This window comes from Rhinolophus hipposideros, assembly GCF_964194185.1.
Source record: "Rhinolophus hipposideros genome assembly, chromosome: 4".
NCBI lineage: Eukaryota > Metazoa > Chordata > Mammalia > Chiroptera > Rhinolophidae > Rhinolophus > Rhinolophus hipposideros.
Window position 1 is genome coordinate 60,970,342 of NC_138050.1, and position 23,223 is coordinate 60,993,564.

Consider the following 23,223-nt stretch of genomic DNA (forward strand, 5'->3'; position numbering starts at 1 on the left):
GTATCCCAGGTTACTATAACACTTCTTATTAAAGTTTTTTTGTAAGTGATAAATGACTGTTGAGAACATGAACCAAAAAATAATATGTAGAACTTTTGCCCAGTAGATTATTTCACATATTTTATCAAGAAAGGAAAAAAGAAGCCAGTTAAAAATAAATGACCATTACAACAAGATCACCTAGCATGTGGTGGTCTTGTTGGCTAAAAGGTAAATGCCACTATGAATTTCTGGAAAATTGAAAAATGAAAACATTGCAAACAATGCAACTAAAATTACTTTCTAATGAAAAAAATAGTTTTCTTTTTTATGTTATATAGCAGAAGTTTTGCTAAGCCAGTTTTAACAATATGAGCTCATTTGAAATTAGAATGTATTTGCATGCTTTTGTTTTATTCTGAATCCCCACTGGGGCATCTAAAATAATTTAAAATAATCCATCCGTTTATATAGTTCAAAATAGACTTTGGGTAGTTTTGCAACATCATTTCCTCAGCAAACAGAATTGTATAGTAAATAGAAAGCAAAAACTCAGCCAACTGTTATTGATAGCTTTACGTTCTGAGTTGGTGAGACCCAAATTATTCAAATATGACTTTATTTGTGCCAATGACAAAATGATTTTTGTTAAAGCTAAAATGTTAACCTTTCAAAAAAATTTAATTTTGAAAATTTATTTTAAAAAATGTAACACATGAACATGGATATTTTTTTATTTTATTTTTTTATTTTCATGGAATACATGGATAATCTGTGAAAGGTATGTCTCTCTTCCACCCTTGGCTTCTGGCCACTTTTGTTGCCCGACCAGGAAAATATCTCCACTTTTATGTTTTATTTATTTTTCTATAATGATAAAACTTATAAAAGTTTATCTCCACTTTTTATGTTTTATTTATTTTTTTAGGTCTTTATGTTTTTATGTATTTATTTTATTTTATTTATTTATTTTAAGATTTTTATTAAAAATGTATAGCTAATATACAATATTATGTTAGTTCCAGGTGCACACAATAATTATTAAACATTTGTATACCTAAAGAAGTAATCACATGATAAGTACAACAACCATATGACACTGTGCTGTATTCCCTACTCTATTCCCTATGACACTGACACTGTATTCCCTACTCTATTATTGACTATATTCCCTACACTGTATGTTGCATCCCCATAACTTGTTTTATACCTGGAAATTTGAACCCCTTATTCCCTTCCACTTTCCCTCCCTTTTTAATTTTTCAATTAGAGTTGACATTCAATATTATTCTATATTACTTTCAGATGTAAAGCATAGCAGTTAGACATTTATATAATTTAAGAAGTGATCCCCCTGACTAGTCTAGTACCCACATGACACTATACATAGTTATTAGCATATCATTGCCTATATTCCCTGTGCTTTACTTTACATCTCATGACTCTTTTTGTAACTACCAATTTGTACTTCTTAATCCCTTCATCTTTTCATGCTGTCCTCCAACCCCCTCCCATCTATCACCCCATTAAATCTAGTACCCATCTGATATCACACATAGTTACTACAATATTGTTGACTATATTCTTTATGCTACACCCTACATCTCCATGACTACTTTGTAACAACCAATTTGTATTTAATTTCTCTCCCTTTTTCACCCATTTCCAGTACCCCTCTCAACTGGCAACCATCAAAATGTTCTCTGTATCTGTGAGTTTGTTTCTGTTTTGTTTGTTTATTTTGTTCTTTAGATTCCTCATATAAATGACAGGGCATCTGTCTTTCTCTGTCTGACATACTTCACTCAGCACGATACCCTCCAGGTCCATCCATGCCGCCGCAGGTGGCAAGAACCTGTCCCCTTCCATGGCATCCATCTATCTATATCACGAACTCTTTATCCATTCATCCATCAGTGGACACCCAGGCTGCCTCCACATCTTGGCCGTTGTAAACAATGCTGCAATGAACATATGGTTGCACACATCTCCTCAAGGTAGCATTTTTGGGTTTCATTGGGTAAATACCCAGAAGTGGGATTACTGGGTCCTTTGTCTCTTGTTATAGCCTTTGTTTTATAATCCATTTTGTCTGGTACAAGTATTTTTCTTGCCTGGGAAACTCTTTACCTGTCCTTCAATCTAAATGATAGCTTTGCTTGGTAGAGTAATCTTGGCTATGGGTCCTTACCTTTCGTCACTTTGAATATTTTGTGTTAATCTTTTCTGGCCTTCAGTTTCTGATGAGAAATCAGTTTATAATCTTATGGGAGCTCCCTTGTAGGTAACTAACTGCCTTTTTCTTGCTGCTTTTAAGATTTTCCCTTTGTCTTTACTTTGGACATTTTAATTATAATGTGTCTTCGTGTGGGCCTGTTTCAGTTCATCTTGTTTGGGACTCTCTGTGCTTCCTGGACTTGTATATCTATTTCCTTTTCTAGGTTATGGAAGTTTTCAGTTATTATTTCTTCAAATAGGTGGGCACACTTGATGTTATCCCAGAGGCTCCTTAATGCTTCCTCATTTTTTGAGGGGGAAGGGGAATTCTCTTTTACTTTTGCTGTTCTGATTGAGGGTTTTCTGCTGCCTTATCTTCTAAATCTCTGATTCAGTCCTCTGTTTCATCTAATTTACTGTTAATTTCCTCCAATGTATTCTTCATTTCAGTTATAGTCTTTATTTCTTACTGGTTCTTTTTTATGTTTTCTATCTCCATTTCTATGTTTCCTATCTCTCTATTGAAGGTTCCCCTGAGATCATTGAGCATCCTTATAACCAGTGCTTGGAACTCTGCATCTGGTAAATTGCTTGTCTCCATTTTGTTTAGTTCTTTTTCTAGAGATTTGTTCTGTTCTTTTATTTGAGACATGTTTCTTTTTCTCCCCGTTTTGGCTGCCTCCCTGTGTTTGTTTCTATGAGTTAGGTAGGGCTGCTATGCCTCCCAGTCTTAGTAGAGTTGTTTTATGTATTAAGTGTTTTATGGGACCCAGTGGTTCAATCTCCCCTGTTACCAGAGTCTCTTATGTGAGTTGTGTGTGTCCTCCTGTTGTAGTTGAGCCTTGGTTGCTGTTTGCACATCAGTGGAAGGGATTGACCCTCAGGCTGATTGGTTGTGGGGACTGGCCGTGACTACAGTGGATGAACTGTAGTGCAAGGGCTGACCCTACAGATCAGGGTTTGCTTTAGCAGGGCTCTGGAGCCTGCCCAGTCTTCCCTTTGGGTGTGTTATTCTTGGAGGCAGCTGGGTGTTGCTCCAGCCCAGTCTGAAGCTGGCCATGGGGCTTACCAGCCCTGGGGCCTCCTGGGAGGGATCTCGCTGCAGGCCAAGTTCAGCCACAGTCTGTGCCCTGCCCAGGGCCAACTGGCACGAGCCACAAAGCAATCCAGAGATGATCACAACCTGCGTTGTGAGAGGCCAATCTGCAAACCAAGGCTGACTGTTGCTAGTGCCAGGCTTAGGGCTGCTCACCCAGAGGTACAGGACATGCTAAAGCCAGATGTGGCTTGTTTGGGTTTTGTGAACCTTTATGAGATTTTAGGAAAGTCCACCGTATTAGCTAAGGCAGGCTGTTTTTGTGAAAAAGCCACTGGAAGTGCCTCAGGTGTGCCCGATTGTTGGGTGGGGCATGATTTCAGGGAATCAGTAGGGTGGGGCTTATAAATGGTGATAGCCAATTTGCTAGAGAATCAGATTGCATCTGCATGTGTGTGTCACCTTCCCCCTTATGCCCAACCCCCCGCCCATTGAGCAACCCTCAGTTTTTCCTCTATGTTTCCAAAACTGTTTCTGATTAGTTCATTCACTTATTCTTTTCTTTAGATTCCACATATAAGTGAGATCATATGGTATTTGTCTTTCTTTGTCTGACTTATTTCACTTAACATAATGCTCTTTAGGTCCATCCATGTTGTTGCAAATGGTAAGATTTCTTTCTTCTTTATGGCTGCGTAATACTCCATTTTATAAATGTACCACGGTTTTTTAATCCAGTCATCAACCGATGGGCATTTCGGTTGTTTCCATGTCTTGGCTATTGTGTATAGTGCTGCAATAAACATAGGAGTACATAAAGATTTTTGAATTGGAGTTTTGGATTTCTCCGGATAGATACTTAGGAGTGGAATTGCTGGATCATAAGGTAGTTCCATTTTCAGATTTTTGAGATACCTCCATACTGTTTTCCATAGTGGCTGCACCAATCTGCAATCCCACCAACAGTGTACAAGTGCTACCCTTTCTCCACATCCGCACCAGCACTTATTATTTGTTGATTTATTGATGATAGCCATTTTTATTGGGGTGAGGTGGTATCTCATTGTGGTTTTTATTTGCATTTCTCTGATGGTTAGTGAGGTTGAGCATTTCTTCATATGTCTGTTTGCCATCTGTATATCCTTTTTAGAAAAATGTCTCTTCATGTCGTCTGCCCATTTTTTAATTGGGTTGTTTGTTTTTTTGGAGTTGAGTTGATAATAATCCCTTATCAGATATATCTTTGGCAAATATCTTTTCCCATTCAGTAGGATCCCTTTTTGTTTTATTGATAGTTTACTTTGCTGTGAAAAAACTTTTTAGTTTGATGTAATCCCACAGGTTTCTTTTTTCTCTTACTTCCCTCGTGCGAGGGGATATATCAGTAAAAATCTTACTCCGGGTAATGTCTGTGATGTTTCTTCCTATATTTTCTTCTAGGGATTTTATGGTTTCAGAGCTTACATTTAAGTCTTTAAGCCATTTTGAATTTATTTTTGTATATGGTGTAAGGAGGTGGTCCAGCTTCATTTTTTTGCATGTGTCTGTCCAGGTTTCCCAGCACCATTTACTGAATAGAGTGTCTTTACCCCACCTTACACTCTTGCTTCCATTATCATAGATTAAATGGCCATATAGGCATGGATTTATTTCTGGACTCTCTATTCTGTTCCATTGATCTATGTGTCTGTATTTATTCCAGTACCATGCTGTTTTGATTACTGTAGCCTTGTAGTATAATTTGATGTCAGGTATTGTTATACCTCCCACTTTGTTCTTATTTCTCAAGATTGCTGAGGCTATCCAGGGTCTTTTATGGTCCCATATAAATTTTAGGATTATATGTTCTATTTCTGTGAAAAACGTCGTTGGTAGTTTGATAGGAATTGCGTTGAATATGTATATTGCCTTAGGCAGTGTGGACATTTTAACTATATTAATTCTTCCTATCCATGAACATGGTATGTGTTTCCATCTATTTGTATCTTCTTTCATTTCTTTCTTTAGTGTCTTATAATTTTCTGAGTACAGATCTTTTACTTCTTTGGTTAAATTTATTACCAGGTATTTTATAGTCTTTGGAGCAATTGTAAATGGGATTTTTTTTTTAATTTCTCCTTCTGATGTTTTATTATCGGTATATACAAATGCAACTGATTTCTGAATATTAATTTTGTATCCTGCTACTTTACTAAATTCATCTATCAGCTCTAATAGTTTCTTGGTGGAGTCTTTAGGGTTCTCTATACATAGTATCATGTCATCTGCATATAATGACAATTTTACTTCCTCCTTAACAATTTGGATGCCTTTTATTTCTTTTTCTTGTCCGATTGCTGTGGCTAGAACTTCCAGCACTATGTTGAATTGAAGTGGAGAAAGTGGGCAACCTTGCCTTGTTCCTGATCGTAAGGGGAATAATTTTAGCTTTTCCCCATTGAGTATGATGTTAGCTGTGGGTTTATCATATATGGTCTTTATTACGTTGAGATATGATCGCTCTATTCCCACTTTCTTAAGGGTTTTTATCATAAATGGATGCTGGATTTTATCAAATGCTTTTTCTGCATCTATTGCTATGATCATCTGATTTTTATTTTTCATTTTGTTAATGTGCTGTATCACATTAACTGATTTGCGGATATTGAACCACCCTTGCATACCACGGATGAATCCCACTTGATCATGGTGTATGATCTTTTTAATGTATTACTGAATTCTGTTCGCTAATATTTTGTTGAGGATTTTTGCATCTATATTCATTAGAGATATCGGCCTGTAGTTTTCTTTTTTTGTGGTGTCTTTGTCTGATTTTGGGATCAGGGTGATAGTGGCTTCATTAAAAGTGTTTGGGAGCCTTCCCTCCTTCTCAATTTTTTGGAAGAGCTTGAGGAGAATAGGTGATAATTCTTTGTTGAACGTTTTGTAGAATTCACCTGTAAAGCCATCTGGTCCAGGGCTTTTGTTTGTTGGGAGATTGTTGATTACTGATTCAATGTCCCTGGTTTCTATGAGTTACCATAGAAACCAGTAATTAGTCTGTTCAGGTTTTCTGTTTCTTCTTGAGTTAGCCTTGGAAGGTTGTACGCCTCTAGAAAATTGTCCATTTCTTCCAGATTGTCAAATTTGTTGGCATATAGTTTCTCATAGTAATTTCTTAAAATTTTTTGTATTTCTGTGGTGTCTGTTGTCACTTCTCCTCTTTCATTTCTGATTTTATTAATTTGGGTCCTCTCTTTTTTTTAATGAGTCTGGCTAAAGATTTGTTGATTTTGTTTATCTTCTCTAAGAACCAACTCTTGGATTCATTGATCTTTTGTATTGCTTTTCTGGTTTCTATTTCATTTATTTCCACTCTGATATTTATTATCTCCTTCCTTGTACTCCCTTTGGGCTTATTTTGCTGTTCGTTTTCCAGATCCCTTAAGTGTGAAGATAAAATGTTGATTAGTGATGTTTCTTTTTTCTTAAGGTAGGACTGCAATGCTATAAATTTCCCTCTTAGGACTGCTTTCGCGACATCCCATAGATTTTGGCTTGTGTTTTCGTTTTTGTTTGTCTCAAGATATGTTTTGATTTCTTCCTTGATCTACTGGTTGACCCATTCATTATTTAGTAACATGTTATTCAGCCTCCATGAATTGGTGTGTCTTCCAGTTTTTTTCCTGTAGTTCATTTCTAATTTCATAGCACGGTGGTCAGAGAAGACAATTGGTATGATTTCAGTTTTCTTAAATTTATCAAGACTTGTTTTGTGGCCTAACATATGGTCTGTCTTGGAAAATGTTCCATGTGCGCTTGAGAAGAACATGTATTCTGTAGCTTCAGGGTGAAATGCTCTGAAAATATTGATTAAATTCAACTGGTCCAATGTGTCATTTAAGGCTGTTGTTTCCATATTGATTTTCTGTCTGGAAGACCTGTCCCTTGTTGTCAGAGGTCTGCTGAAGTCCCCTACTATGATAGTGTTACTGTTGATCTCTGTCTTTATGTCAGTCAATATCTGTTTTACATATTTGGTGCTCCTATGTTGGGTGCATAGGTGTTACTAGGGTTATGTCCTCTTGTCGGATCGATCCCTTTATTATTATATAGTGCCCATCTTTGTCTTTTAATGTGGTCTTCATTTTAAAGTCTAGTTTGTCAGATATAAGTATTGCAACTCCAGCTTTTTTCTCATTTCCGTTTGCATGAAATATCTTACTCCAACCCTTCACTTTCAGCCTGTGTGTGTCTTTTGATCTGAGGTGAGCCTCTTGTATACAGCATATACAAGGGTCTTGCTTTCTTATCCACTCAGCCACCCTATGTCTCTTGATTGAAGCATTTAATCCATTTACATTTAAAATGATTATTGATAGGTACATAGTTATTGCTATTTTTAAATTTGTAGTTATATTTTCATCTTTCTTCTATTTACAGAAGTCCTTTTAGTATTTCTTGCAATGCTGGCTTGGTGGTAATAAATTCCTTTAGCTTATTCTTTTCTGGGGAGCTCTTTATCTCTCCATCAACTTTAAATGATAGTCTTGCTGGATAAAACTATCTAGGTTGTAGGCCTTTGTTTTCCGTCACTTTGAGTATCTCCTGCCATTCCCTCCAGGCCTTCAATGTTTCTGTAGAAAAGTCATTTGATAGTCTTATGGGAGTTCCCTTGTATGTAACCCTCTGTCTTTCTCTTGCTGCTTTTAGGATTCTCTCTTTGTCTTTAAGCTTTGCCATTTTAACTATAATGTGTCTTGGTGTGGGCCTGTTTGGGTTTATCCTGGTTGGAACTCTCTGCACTTCCTGGGCTTGTATGTCAGTTTCCTTCATCAGGTTAGGGAAGTTTTCGGACATTATTACTTCAAATATGTTCTTAATCCCTTGCTTCCTCTCTTCACCGTCTGGTATTCCTATGATGCGCATATTGTTGCACTTGATGTTATCCCGGAGGTCTCTTAAACCATCTTCATTGTTTTTTATTCTTTTTTCTTTCTATTGTTCTGTTTGGGTGATCCCTGCTAACTTGTCTTCTAAGTCGCTGATTCGATCCTCTGCTTCATCTAACCTGCTGTTAATTCCTTCAAGTGAGTTCTTTATTTCAGTAATTGTGTTCTTTAGTTCTAACTGGTTGTTCATTATGATTTCTCTATCCTTCTCTATGTCATCTCTAAGCTCCTTAAACATTCTTATCATCAGAACTCTGTCTCTGATAGGTTGGTTACCTCTGTTTCATTTGTTTCCATTTCTGGAGGTTTCTTCTGTTCTTTTATTTGGGACATGTTTCTTTGTTTCCCCATTCTGGCTGACTCTCTGTGTTTGCTTCGATGTATTAGGTAGATCCCCTAGAGTTCTTAGTTCTTGCTGGGTTATCTTATGTAGTATGTGTTCTTTATATTTGACTTGCACTACTTCGTTCTTCTCCTCTGCGTGTGCTCCAAAGGTGACTCTTGTGTTATGTATATTGCCCTGTTAAAGAAGATCTGTAATTGCTTTTCGCTTGTGAGTAGGTGGGGTTAACTCCTAGGCTGACTAGTTGTGAGACTTGACTCTGCCCACCGCAGGGGCAGGGTGTTCTGCTGTGTGAGGGTTGACCACTTAAATGTGGTTTGGCCTCTATGGGCTCTTGTGCCTGTAGAGAATTCCCTCTGGGTGTGTCACTTGTAGGTCAAACCCAGTAGTACTCTGGTTTGGTCTGGAGTTGGCCTCTGGGTATGTTGAATCTTGTGCCTCTTAATCTGGGCCCTTGTAGGGCAATTTCACAACAAAGGAAATCACCAAGCACAACAACAACAAAGAAAAATCAAGTACCTGACATGTAAAAACATGTAAAAACAACCAACAACCCTCACTCAACACAGGCAAAGATATCAAAGATATAAAGACAAAACAAAACAAAACAAAACAAAAAACAAAAAGCAGCGCCAGTCTTGGCTTAAGCCCACCAAGTAATCTCCAGGTTGTCCTCTGCTGTACCAAAGAGTCCTCTGCGGATTGTGCAGGCGGAGCCGGTCACCTGGTGCCCAGAGTGACGTTGGAACTGCAGATTTAGATGAATGAGGCTGAGGGGTCTGGATGGTAGTTTCTACAAAGTCAGTGCAGTTTCTGCCCTTGCACACTGCACATATGCACACTGAGAGTAGCACCACCAGCCCTGTGTCCAGTTCTCCTGAGTCTTAGGGCACTTTTTCTGTGTGTGTGTGTGTGTGTGTGTGTGTGTGTGTGTGTGTGGTGGGCGGGAGATTTCTGAGCTGCTGAAAGCCCAGAGCTGCATCTGCCGCTTACTGCTGATCCCTGGGAGTGCCTCTACAGTTGTAATTGCCCTGCACTAGGCAGGCCAGAAAGGGTGGGGGCTGGGGATGGAGGGGTGTTTGCTCTCCCAGCCCAGCCATGTCACACTCTTCCCATAGACCAGAAAAGGTGGTGGCTGGGGATGGAGGAGTCTCTTCTCTCCTAGCCCAGCAAAAATCAAACTCTTCCCAGCTTCTTCCCTGGGTCTGAGCTACACGCCAGTCTTCCTCGAGCCTGAGCACTAAGGCTCCTCTGTAATCTGACACTACTCCTCAGTTCAGGGGCCACTTTAAGTCTCTGGAAGGGCGGGGATAGCATTGGAAGAGCCGGGGAAGGGGCCCAGGTATGGACTTTGTGTCCTTTGTCCGGCCTAGGGCCCAACTAGAGGTCTCACTGAGGTTATTGCCTCAAATGCTTGATATTCTGCCCCCTCGGCAGGAGAGATCAGCTGTGGGACGCAGGGAAAGAGCCCACCTCCTGTCTTTTGTGTTCTCTGTTCCGTCCTGGGATCCCCTGCCTCTCTTCAGCTGCGGATGCCGGCCGTGTTTCCACCACTGCAGATGTGGGCCGCGTCGCCGCAGCCGAAGGTGTGGGCTGTGTCCCCACAGCCGCAGATGCGGGCCGCGTCTCCACTCCACTCCTTTCCCTCTTCCCTTACTCGCCCAATTTGCCCACCTTCAAGTAATCCTTGCACGAGTCTCTTAGCTGTTCTGTGTGATAAGCAGAGAGTCCTTTGATGGGTTATAGATGTCCCGTTTGTGATAAGATCCAGAGGAGAACTCAAAAAGTGCGCCCTGCTGCTGCCATTCCTATGATGTCACTCTAACTAACATTTACTTTTAATTGCTCCTATTTTAACATTGTTCCTGTCATGTCCCATAAAATTTCAGTTTTCATTTTTGGATTTCATTGTATTTTTTAAACAATTGCAATTATTCCTAATTCTTAAAATAAAGATCAAGTGATCTCTCTCTCTCTCTCTCTCTCTCTCTCTCTCTTTTTTTGCCTAACACACAAGTATAATAAAAGTAAATTTTAAAATATACACTTTTATTTTTCTGCTTAACACTTATCAATATATAATATACTATATGTTTTACATTTTAAAAAATTCACTGAGAATGTAAGTTACGTAAGGATAGGGATTCTTGTTTTGTTCACTCCTGTATCACTAGTGCCTCAAACACTGTCTAGAATGTACAGATGTTCTATACATTGAGTGAATGAATGAATGAGTGAATGAACAAACAAATCTCTTTAATGTTTTAAGCAACTCACGGGAAACTTCAAAGTACAACTTTAAATAATTTGCATTCCATTATTTTTTGGATGTTAATGAAAATTGGACTCAGAGAAAATTCAATTTTATCTTGGTTATATAGTCCATTTAGTTTATAATTAATTTATGTGTTCAATTTATTGTGTAATATACAAGACAAATATGAGGCTTATAGTAAAAGATGCTTTGTGAGGTTTTGAAAACAGCTTCAGTATTCTTAAATTGTTTGTTCTACATTTAATATGTGTGCATGTGTATGTACCAGCAGCATCCTGAGATACAATTTTTCTCTTCATCAGGTTTAAATCATCATATAATGATCACAGCACTTAATTTAATAGGATTGTTGTCCTCCTAGTTACCCAGACCCCAAGCCTTAGAGTTTGCTTTCATATCTCTTTTGTGAATCTTCTCAAATACACGCCAAGTTTTGTTGATTCTTTTGCCACTGATAAAATTATTTGTTCATTGATTTGAGAACTAGCATTGTTTTCTTTAAACTCTCCATAGAATTAATCTTTCTATCTTTCCCACCATGTTTTTAGTTTTATAATAAGTTATTTTGCCTTGTGTATTAGCTGGGTATGTACATCTCTGTCTTTCTACACAAAATTGGTGTGTGTGTGTGTGTGTGTGTGTGTGTGTGTGTGTGTTTCACTCAGCATTATTCATCCTCTTATGTAAAGTTGGTGCTTACCTAATATTTACTAAATTGAGTTTATACTTCATAACTGGATCAGATAACTTTTATTAGTGGTTAATCATATCATTAGTTTTGCGAACAAAAAATATTTCTGGAAACTTCTTGAGGACACTTTCTGATAACCTAATTGTTTCTAAGCATAGAAGGTTCTGGAAATTATTTTATTTTCCTAATATCCTGCAACATATTTTACCATTTTGTTTAAAATCTTAGCATATGTTCCTATTTCAATTTTCTAAGTAGGTTCAGTCACAACTGCTAATGATAGATGTGACTGAATTCAGAATTGTTTCATATTTTACTACAGAACTGGTGACTTAATGGGGCAGTCCTAAGAAAGCAAAAGCCTTTCTATGTAAGGTTTCCAATTCTAACTTAATGGGGTTTTCTGTTTTGTTATACCACTTGAAAAGTTTTCCAGAGTTTCCACTTTATAAAAATATACATTCTAATATCAGAGTAGAGTCCTATTTGAAAAATGAAAGTAGTATATTTTCTTTATCTTTCTTTTACATATATAGTCCCAATAAAGTTAAAATCAATAAATGCTTTATTTGAAAATGAAGACAAATTTCTTCTTCACTTTTGATTTAGCTTAAGGTGAATTCCTGGGTAATTTTCAACTAATGGTGGTTGATCCCACAGGTTTAAAGACCTTCTTGATGACCACTGTTTGCTTTTGTTCTTGTGAGAAGAGAGTTGGTTTAGGACCAAGCTGCCTATTGAGTAGGATGTTCCTATTTTAAAATTGTTTTCTGCTGAGTCCCATAAGTGGTAGAATCTGTATGGCTAAGAGAAAACAATAGTGATGTTTTCCCTTTGCATGCATTTTAAATTTTACATGCAAAGTTCTGCAGTTACTTATGGTTTGTAAATTATTTTCCTTATATGTAATGCCATTTAAAGTGCTAAAAGTATTCCTTTTGAAAGTGTGTTTAATTGTGATACAAAAATTGTGGATAGCTTTTACCGAATTAACACTTGACTATTCCCTTCACAGGTATTTTTTGAAATTTTTTCACTTGCCTGATAATGCCATGTGAAATTTCTTTTTAGGGAGATAGTTCCTATGTGAAAGATCGTTGGTGTGTTTTTGATGGATTTATGGTCTTTTGCCTTTGGGTTTCATTGGTGTTGCAGGTAATTAAAAACTTTTAAATTACAAGGGGCTATTGTCCAAAATGGGCACTATTTTGCATTGAAAATTTAAATAGAAATATTAAAAAATATGTATCAAATGTTATTGTGTGATTTTTTACGTCATGTTATTTTGAATGTTTAATGAAAAAGCCTAAGATTTTAATCATTGTCAGTCACATTTGTGAATTATTTCTCAATCTGAAATAAAAATCAGTACAATAGCTAATTGTTTCTTGTTGAACAGATATAAAAAAATATATTCATTGAAATAAAGTAAAAAACATTGGGTGAGATTTTTGTGTTTATAGAATAAAAATATTGAATTTAAAAATGAAAATTCCAGTCTTTTATGTAACTGAACCCTCACTAAAAACAGTTAAAATACGTATAGATACATTGAGATACATATTAGTCAACATAAAATACTATATTGCAAACAGAAAATGCCTTACTATGAGAAATGGAGACTATGTATTAAAAAGTCTAAAGGAGGAATTTCATTGGAAAATGGTAGAATGCATTCCCATGCATTCAGTCAGGCTTAATTTGCATTTAATTCAACTAAAGTTACTATATTATTCATTTAGAAATTCAGAATAAAAAAAATTTACACTCCATCCGTCCTGCAAACTCATCATAGTGCTTAGTGATAAACTATTTTTATTTTGATTAAGCTCACCTCTTCGACAGTATAATTTACCCTGCACATTTGTGTGTCCTTTTGCATTTAGTAATTACTGCATGATTGACAAACATTTTCTAATTATTATTTTGCCTCTTAGTAAATGGTACAATTCTTTTTCATATTTTTTCATATTTTAACTCTTTTTCCATTACTTCATTTTCTGATATTCAAAAAGTTCCACCAAAGAACGTGATTAGTGAGGATGACTTAGCTCGCTTATTGTGTATTTTAAGTTGACACTTGTTTCTGTAATAAAAACTGTGCCTAGATGACTTCTATAGGAAATAAACAATATTAATGGTACGTTCATTAGTGTATGTATTTGTTTCTCTTAAGAGAGCTCTGACTTGAAAATGTACTCAAAAGAAAGTTGATTTCAGTAGAAAATGATGTAAGACAAAGCTATCTGTATATACCATGACGACAAGCAATGCTAAGGGTAAGTCTAAACTTGTTTATTCACCTCTAAATTTACAGGTATTTGAAATTGCTGATATAGTTGATCAGATGTCACCTTGGGGCATGTTGCGGATCCCAAGGCCACTAATTATGATTCGAGCTTTCCGAATTTATTTCCGATTTGAATTACCAAGGACCAGAATTACAAATATTTTAAAGTAAGCACTGCTTTTACATATGTTAAGGGGGAAAATTTATGACTTTTTTTAAAGTTTTACTTATTTTACCTTTTTCTCCCCCCTAGGCGATCAGGAGAACAAATATGGAGTGTTTCAATTTTCCTCCTTTTCTTTCTACTTCTTTATGGCATTTTAGGAGTACAAATGTTTGGAACATTTACCTATCACTGTGTAGTAAATGACACGAAACCAGGGTAAGTTTATCCACTAATTGCATTTTAATCTAAGTGATTTAACAGGATGTTTCTGCAATTCTCATGAGAAAATTCTCTGTGTCAAATTTTTTTTAAAAGTCTTTATGTACTCTCTGTTCCATATCCTCTGCTTCGTCAAAATTGTTTTGTCCAGTTCTTTTAAGATAAGTATTTAAGACAAGCCAGGCTGAAAAATGGAACCCTGTGGGAAAGTAGATTAAGCAAATTCAAAGTGTACGTTTAGAAATTTTCCTCAGGATGGCAGAATGGAAAGTGTGCTAACATAATACCATCAGAGTAAAATAAGAGGAATGGAAAATGGCATAACTACTTCTAAAAACAACTGGGCAGTTTCTTAAAAAGTTAAACAGATAACTACCATATATCCCATTCATTCCATTCCAGGTATTCAAGAGAAATGAAAACATGTCCATATAAAAACATATACAAGTGACTTTATTTGTAGTAGCCCAAAACTGAATAATCAAAATTTTCATCAATAGATAAATGGATAAACAAATTGTGGTATATCCATATAGTGAATACTATTTAGCAATAAGGAAGTATGAGATATTGATATAAACAACACCTTGGATGAATCTCAGAATAATTATTCTGAGTGAATAGGAAACCAGATGAAAAAGATTACATATTATAATGATTCCATTTATATAAGATTCTAGAAAATGCATGCTTATCCATAATAATAGAAAGGAAATCAGGGTTGCCTGGGGATAAGGATTGGGTCAGAAATAAGGGATTACTAAAGGGCACAAGGAAACCTGTGGGGTTGACTAATATGTTCATTATCTTGGTAGTGGTTCAGTACATGTATCAAAATTTATCAAACTATACATTTTAATATGTGCAACTTATTGTATGTTAAGTCTACCTTACTAAAACTGTTTAGAAATGCTTTAAAATAGAAATCTAATTTTCTTCATCTGGTCAGTGGTCCTGGTAGTACTTACTGGGTGCTATTATCCTCTGAATTTGATGCTGTCTTTCTCATTTACCAATTCCCAGTCTATTATTTTGGTCTGTACCTGTGGTCTATATGGTGCTTGATTTGTCTGTTTGACTGTCCCTTCGCCAGTATCACACTCTGGAATGCATGTAAATTACAACCTTGTATTATGCATAGGGTCACCATTTCCAGCCCCCAGCCTTACATAGGCTCAGAACCCCGTCTTCTGCCTCATGTGCCATTAAAACCCAGGTTCTTTAATACTGGATAATTAGCCCCCATTCATACCACCATTTTGTCAACTCAGTATTTAGTTCCCTCCAGTATTTAGTTCCCTCTTAGGTTTTGACATCTTGGAATATGTTTTAGTTCCCTCCAGTATTTAGTTCCCTCTTAGGTTTTGACATCTTGGAATATGTTTTTATTTCTTGTGAGCCTAGATAGGCACTTTCATATGTTAGTGTTTATCCAGCAGCTCTAGTTGTTTGTAGTGGAAGGAGTGGAATTTAATGGAGGCCCTCTTGCCAGAACTAGCACGCTGGCATTCATAGCTATTTTTTCCCCTCTGTTTTCCTCCTGACGCTGTGAGGTCCGTGAGGACACATATGGGAAAGAGTGGAGAATATTCATCTTCTTATCTCTGGTGCCCAGTATCCTAGCCCAGTATCCTGCTTAATACCTATTTACTGAAGTCATGGTTGATGATATATTATATTTGGACAGACAATAGCATTATGACACATTGATAAGGAAGAAGAAATTTATAAAAAGTAACAGAAAGAAAAGCAACTTGCTAGAGGGACAAGGGAGAAATAGTTAAACTATGGAAAAACAATATTAAAATTAGAGGAAAGCAATGAATTGGTACAGACACAGGGTAGGAAAGTTGAAGGAAGTGGTGAGTAAGGGAGTCGACCGTGTCGGTGAGAGAAGAGACAAATGCGTGTTGTTTTGAGTTTTTTTGTGTACTTCTTTTTTAAGGTGTAGGTCGGCTGTAGAATATGTCTAGATTATTCCATGAATGAATATGAAGATGGAAAAAGATGTTGTGTGGGTGGGAGACAATAGATAATAGAGGTGAAGAACAGAGAAAGCTTCTGGGTAAGAAGGCAACTGTGTTAGAGCAGCAGTGAGTATAGGAGGCTGGTTTCAAGTTACCATTTTATGTAAAAACAAAAAAGGAATGCGAGAATTGTAAAGCTTGTTAACACAACTAGAAGATCAGGAATCATGCTGGCAAACTATATTTTGATACATAAAATATAATACAAATTGAGAAGACTCGCATGAGTACCATCTGAACTCACAGCCTTTGAATCACTTTAGTAAGTACTCTTCACCAGCTCTATACTGGACTCAGTACGAAGAAATAAATGTCCTTGACAAAAATATTAAAGGACCTTTTGTATTCTGAACATTAGCTCCAGCTCACTACTTTATCCTAAACACTGCAGTTCACTTTGAAAATTTTCATACGTGTTGGCAGAATTTTAGTTACTCGAGACATAGCAGTTGTGGGGGAATGTTGCATTTTCTTTCTCATATTTGTAAAATCTGCCCAGTAGCATTATGTACATGCACATGTATCTCGCCTTCTCTTTGTGTGATTCTTAATTTACTATTTGAGAAGAAAAAGAGTAACGAGCCACATGGTTATAATGTTGCTCATCAGCAAGTTTGATGACTTTTTTTCGAGGACCAGTCATTTATACCATTTTCTTTTCATTTTCAGTTCAATATTAACTGAGTTTGGAAGTGCCACGCATACGTAGTAAAATTCTTGATGCCATTTTGCCGTTATTTCCAGCCCAGATATTAATTTACCTTATTTTTAGAGACTCAAAAAAAGTCTAAAATTAAAATGAAACACATAAAATTCCTGATTAAAATGTGTTCCAACTTTTTGTTTCCTTTTAATGCTTCTTAACTAGAAAGTTCTCATAAATATCTCTGAGTCAGATGTTAAGCTACAATATGACTGTTCTGTTTCCAGCAATCAGTGTTGCCGGTGCTGTCATGTCCTCATTTCTTAGTTGTTGTCTTTTAACAATTGTTCCAATTTGTGCTTAACTGATTTGTATGAACTATACCCTCATAATAGGAGATTTTTCAAGCAGAAATGTGTCTGTTCAGAAACCTGTATATCCTGAGTTTCATGGCTGACCTCTGGAATTGATTATGTTTAATCTGTGAGGCAAACAGGATAAATAAAAAAGCAACTCAATACACGCAGTTTTGCTTTTAAATGGAGCTAATTTCTTTTAAAGCAGATAGAAGAGAGTCTTAGCTATGTCCTCAACAGCATTACTAGTAAACCTTGAATTCCTTCTCCGATAATGAATGGTGACCTAAGGCAATAATGGAACAAGTAATGAGATTTGATGAAGCAAAGCAGTTCATAAGCTAAAGATGAGAAGAGCAATGGCCTGTGCTAGAAACAGGTGTGGCAAAATGCCAACTGTGATGGCAGAAATCGTCCCTGAAGCTACAAGAGGAAAGTGTAAAATGAGCTAGTAGGTGAAACAGAAAAGATGAAGACTTACTTGACACCTTATTATCATTCCTTATTATCATTCTTTATTATATCATTCCTTATTATCATTCCTGAGAAAGGAGAGACATTTATTCATGGCTTAGTATCAAATAATAAAATCTTATTCCTAAGAGTGAGATAATGAAAAAAACTTTAAGATAATTAAATGTTCACTATATAAAAGTATGTAATGTACTTTTATATGATACTTTTAGTGTAGTATATACACATACAAAGGTTTACTATATAGAATGCAGGATTCAACCAGGAGTTCCGGTAAATATTTGTGATGGCTGGACCATTTGCTTTAAGACCCAGAGTTGTGGGACCACACATCACAGACACCAGGACAATCCTGGTGCCTCCCTGTTGCCTCAGAATAATTACTGATAGATTCTTTTTTCATCTCAGTAGAATCTCAGCATGGACAAAACATTCTGTGGTTACCCTGCCCAGAAGCCACTCATAGGACTTGGTGGTATTTTATAAAATATCATGAAGACTTAAATTAGAGACAATATGAAGTTAAATTTTTGGCAGTTTTCTATTGGTACAAATAAAATATAAATTTATGCTTTAGGATACTTGGAAAATAAGTGAATTATTGTCTTATAAATTATGTTCACAAAATAAGGGTTTTTTAATGGAAATGTCAGAAGAATTAAAAATAGTAACATAGTAGAACTTAGAATGTTAATTTTTAATTTCTATGAACTTTATCAAGAAAGAAACTTTGTGAACTATGTAAAATCATAAATGCCTCAAATTCACACAAAGGTCTGAAATATTGATTCATATTTAAACTTCTTTGGAAAAGATGAAGAGCGACTGCTACATTTAACTTATAGGATTCAGGCAGAGATGTCTGCCGTGTGCGAGAGATAAAAACAAATTTGGATAAATGCATATTGGTAACATTTAAGATATTTAAGAAATGATAATGTGCTAATGAGGCATGTAGGTTTCTAATTATATTACCAGCAACATTTGTAGAGCACCTTGTATATCTCAGATATTTTGCTTATATAACTAATTTTTAGAACACTCTGAAATGAATTATTTCCCCCATTTTTCAGATGAAAACACAGTCCCAAAGAGATTAAATAGTCTTCGTGCTAAATGAGAGAGCAGGGATTTCAACTCAAATCTAATTTCTGAGCTCGTGCTTGTTCCACTATTTGAGCAACTTCTATTGTGTTATAATCCAACATTAATAAACCTATGTACACATACAGGTCCACATTTATATGCATAAACATTGTATAATATGTGTCATAGAGAAAATTAATGTCCATAATACATCTGGTTTCTATCTTTATGTAGATACTATGGTCAAGAAGATGCTATCTCACCTGAATCTAAGGAATAATGATATGTAATATATTTATGTTTTAAAATAGTTGTGCAAATCCATCTCAAAGATGTGGGCCACATGAGCCACCAGTTAAATTCACTTTTTATACGATAATTAAAAAAATTAAATAGAAGAAAAGAATTCAGAATAAATCAAATTCCATGTGAAAATTAATACCAGCATGATTTCCATCAGAATAGCAAAAATATTTGCGGGAGTCGTTAGTATAAAAAAAGAAAATCCTATCTTTAGTATAAAAAAAGAAAATCCTACATTTCAAAAAAGGGTCTTAAAGAAAACAAGTGATTTCTTTTGATCAATTACAATATAGCACTTCTTTTGATCGTATGTTTACTTCCCAAAAAAAGAATAATAATTACAGGTTATAAGACTTATTATTAATGGTAAATAACCTTTATTGAACAATTGATATCAGTTATTTTCTTATTTAATATTCATGACAACCTGACAAGGCATGCTCTATTTTTGCACTCTATATTGCAGCCAAGGAAATTGAAGCTCAGTAAAGTTAAATAAGGTGTCTAAGATGAAACAGCTCGGAAGTGGCAGATGCAGGTTTAAGCCCTATTCTCTATGGCACCAGTTTCTATGATTTGAACTATTCAATTGTAATTTTGTCAAAAACATTACCTTCAGCAAGTACATATCCAAAACATTTTAATAAAATGTTCAGTTTCCCTTCAGTTACAAAAAGCACATGTTTAGGAGACAAGTTGTAAATGCGGTGAATGAGTAAGTGGTCAACACTGCTTATTTTAGGACTCAATTCTGAAATGATGTACTGACACTTCTGAACATACTATGTGACTGTGACATGAGGTCCCTGTCAATTGAGGCTCCCACACTAGTGTTTACTTTAGTTGTCTCCAAAGAAATCATATGTGGTATCATTTTGATATCTTAGGTTCAACCAGACCCACCTGCTTTTCCCCCGATAGAAGCCTTAGTGACATGGAGTGATGATAGCAGCACTAGCAGCACATTTTGGGAATTCTATTCTAGGATGAGATCATGTTGATAGAGAAACTGATCTGGGGAACTTGGTAAAAATGCAGGCTACAAGCCCCATCTGTGGATTTGTATTTATAAGGCTAAGTTATCAGAATTGACCAGGTTAGCAATCAATGATTTAAAACCTTAGTTTTGGTAATAATAAGGGGACGTCATCAAAATAGTGGCATGAGGTGAGCCTCTGTAAATCTCCTCTGGAATTTACAACTAATTGAACAACTGTAACTCCACAAAGGACTCCCTGCATAGCAGACAGGCAAGACGAAGAGGCCCACTACTGAATTCACCTAAAGGTGGACAAATCATGCGAGCGGGGGAGGAGGAAAAGGAGAAGTGCAGAGATGGAGACGGAGCCGCACAGGTGCAGGACACAGACCTAGCTCAGTGCTCTGAGCTCTCTGCATCCAAGAACTACCGCAGCTGTGGGAGAGGTCTACAAGAACTTTCTGACTCTATCAGAAAGAGCTATAAAAGAATAATGGGCAAACCAGAAGGAGAAGAAAGAGAGAAGGGAACAGAGAATATATTCAAACAAATTGTTGATGAGAACTTCCCAAACTTGTGTACAGAACTGGATCCTCGAATCCAAGAAGCAAATAGAACACCTCAATCCCAACAGGCCTTCTCCAAGGCACATTGTATTGAAACTGTCTAAAATCAACGACAAAGAAAGAATTCTCAAGGCAGCCAGGTAAAAGAAGACAGTAACCTACAAAGGAAAGCCCATTAGATTATCATCAAAATTTTCAGCAGAAACTCTACAAGCCAGGAGGGAGTGGAACCAAATATTCAAACTATTGAAAGAGAGAAATTATGAGCCAAGAATAATATATCCAGCAAAGATATCCTTTAGATATGAAGGAGGAATAAAGACCTTTCCAGACATACAGAAGCTGAGGGAATTTTCTAATACATGACCTGCACTACAAGAAATACTAAAGGAGGCTATTTGACCACCATCAACAGGGACAATTTGTGGCAACATAAAAAGGGGGAGAGTAAAGGCCTGAACCGGAATATGGGAATAGAGAAAGTAAGCGTGCTGAAGAAAATGGAATACTCTAAATATCAAACTTTCTCTTGCATAAACTTAAAGGTAACCACTCAAAAAAAAAATCCAGAACTGAAATATATACTGTAATAAAAGAAGAAATAGAGGGAAATATCATAGAATACCACCACACAGAAATAATAGACAACCACAAAATGGCAAAGAAACAATGGAGACACAGCCTTACCAGAAAACTAAAGATAGAATGACAGGAAATCCTCATATATCAATAATCACCTAAATATAAATGGACTGAACTCACCAATAAAAAGGCACAGAGTAGCAGATTGGATCAAAAAACTAAACCCAACAATATGCTGTCTCCAAGAGACACATCTCAGCTACAAAGACAAGCATAGACTCAAAGTGAAAGCCCTAAATGACACATTAGATAAAATAGACATAATTGACATATGTAGAGTACTTCATCCTAAAACATCAGACTATACATTTTTTTTCTAGTGTACATGGAACATTCTCAAGGATAAATCATATATTGGGACATGAAATCAGCCTCAGCCAATTTAAGAAGATTGAAATCATACCAAGCATATTCTCTGATCACAAGGCTTTGAAATTGGATATCAACTGCAAAAATAAAGCAGGAAAAAACACAAATACATGGAGATTAAACAACATACTTTTAAAGAATGTCCGGGTCAAAGAAGAAATTAGATGAGAGATCAAAAGATACATAGAAACAAATGACAATGAAAATACATCCTACCAAAATTTTTGGGATCCAGCAAAAGCAGTTTTAAGAGGGAAATTTACATCATTACAGGCCTATCTGAAGAAACAAGAAAATTCCCAAATATATAACCTCACGTTACACCTTAAAGAACTAGAAAAAGAAGAACAAGTGAAACCCAAGGTCAGCAGAAGAAAGGAAATAACAAAAATCAGAGCAGAACTAAATGAAATAGAGAACAAAAAGACAATAGGAAAAATTAATGTGACAAAGAGCTGGTTCTTTGAAAAGATTAACAAAATTGACAAACCCTTGGCTAGACTTACTAAGATTAAAAGAGAGAAGACACTAATTAACAAAATCAGAAATGAAAAAGGGGAAGTTATCATGGACACAACAGAAATACAAAGGATCATCCAAGAATACTATGACTGACTGTATACCACCAAATTCAATAACCTAGAAGAAATGGACAAGTTCTTAGAAACATATAGCCTTCCTAGGCTGAACCATGAAGAACTGGAAAATCTAAATAGACCAATCGCCAGTAATGAAATTGAATCAGTCATCCAAAACCTTCCCAAAAGCAAAATTCCTGGACCAGATGGCTTCACCAGTGAATTCTACCAAACCTTCAAAGAGGATCTATTACCAATCCTGCTCAAACTCTTTCAAAAATTGAAGAAGAGTCAGTACTCCCTAAGTCATTTTATGAGGCCCACATTACCCTGATACCAAAACCTGGTAACGACAACAAAAAAAAGAAAACTACAGACCAATGTCTCTGATGAATACAGATGCAAAAATCCTAAATAAAATTCTAGCAAATTGAATACAACAATGCATTAAAAAAATTATTCATCTCGATCGAGTGGGATTCACCCCAGGGGTACAAGGATGGTTCAACATCCGCAAATCCATCAATGTGATATATCACATAAACAAAATAAAGGAGAAAAATCATATGATTATATCAATTGATGCAGAAAAAGCATTTGACAAGATACAACATCCATTTATGATAATAACACTTGATAAAATAGGTATTGAAGGAAAATACCTTAACATAATAAAGGCCATCTATGACAAGCCCTCAGCTAATCTCATAATTAATGGTGAAAAACTGAAGCCCTTTGCTCTACATTCAGGAACACGACAGGGTTGTCCCCTATCACCTCTGCTTTTCAACATAGTGTTGGAAGTCCTTGCCACAGCAATCAGGCAAGAGAAAGAAATAAAAGGCATCCAAATTGTGAATGAAGAAATTAAATTATCACTCTTTGCAGATGACATGATGCTATACATAGAAAACTCTAAAGACTCCACCTAAAAAGTATTAGAAACAATCAACGAATACAGTAAAGTTGCTGGCTACAAAATCAACGTACAAAAGTCGATTGCATTCCTATATACTAACAATGAAATCTCAGAAAAAGAAATACAAACAACAA

The 23,223-nt window shown here is 36.0% G+C and overlaps 1 protein-coding gene across 1 annotated transcript in view; it reads left to right on the forward strand.

Moving 5' to 3' along the window:
* NALCN (sodium leak channel, non-selective) overlaps window positions 1-23,223 on the forward strand; it is a 318,494-nt gene that overhangs the window by 32,099 nt on the left and 263,172 nt on the right. The window contains 3 exon segments of the mRNA XM_081047253.1: window positions 12,544-12,627; window positions 13,790-13,929; window positions 14,016-14,144. Coding sequence (XP_080903379.1) covers window positions 12,544-12,627; window positions 13,790-13,929; window positions 14,016-14,144 — 353 coding nt within the window.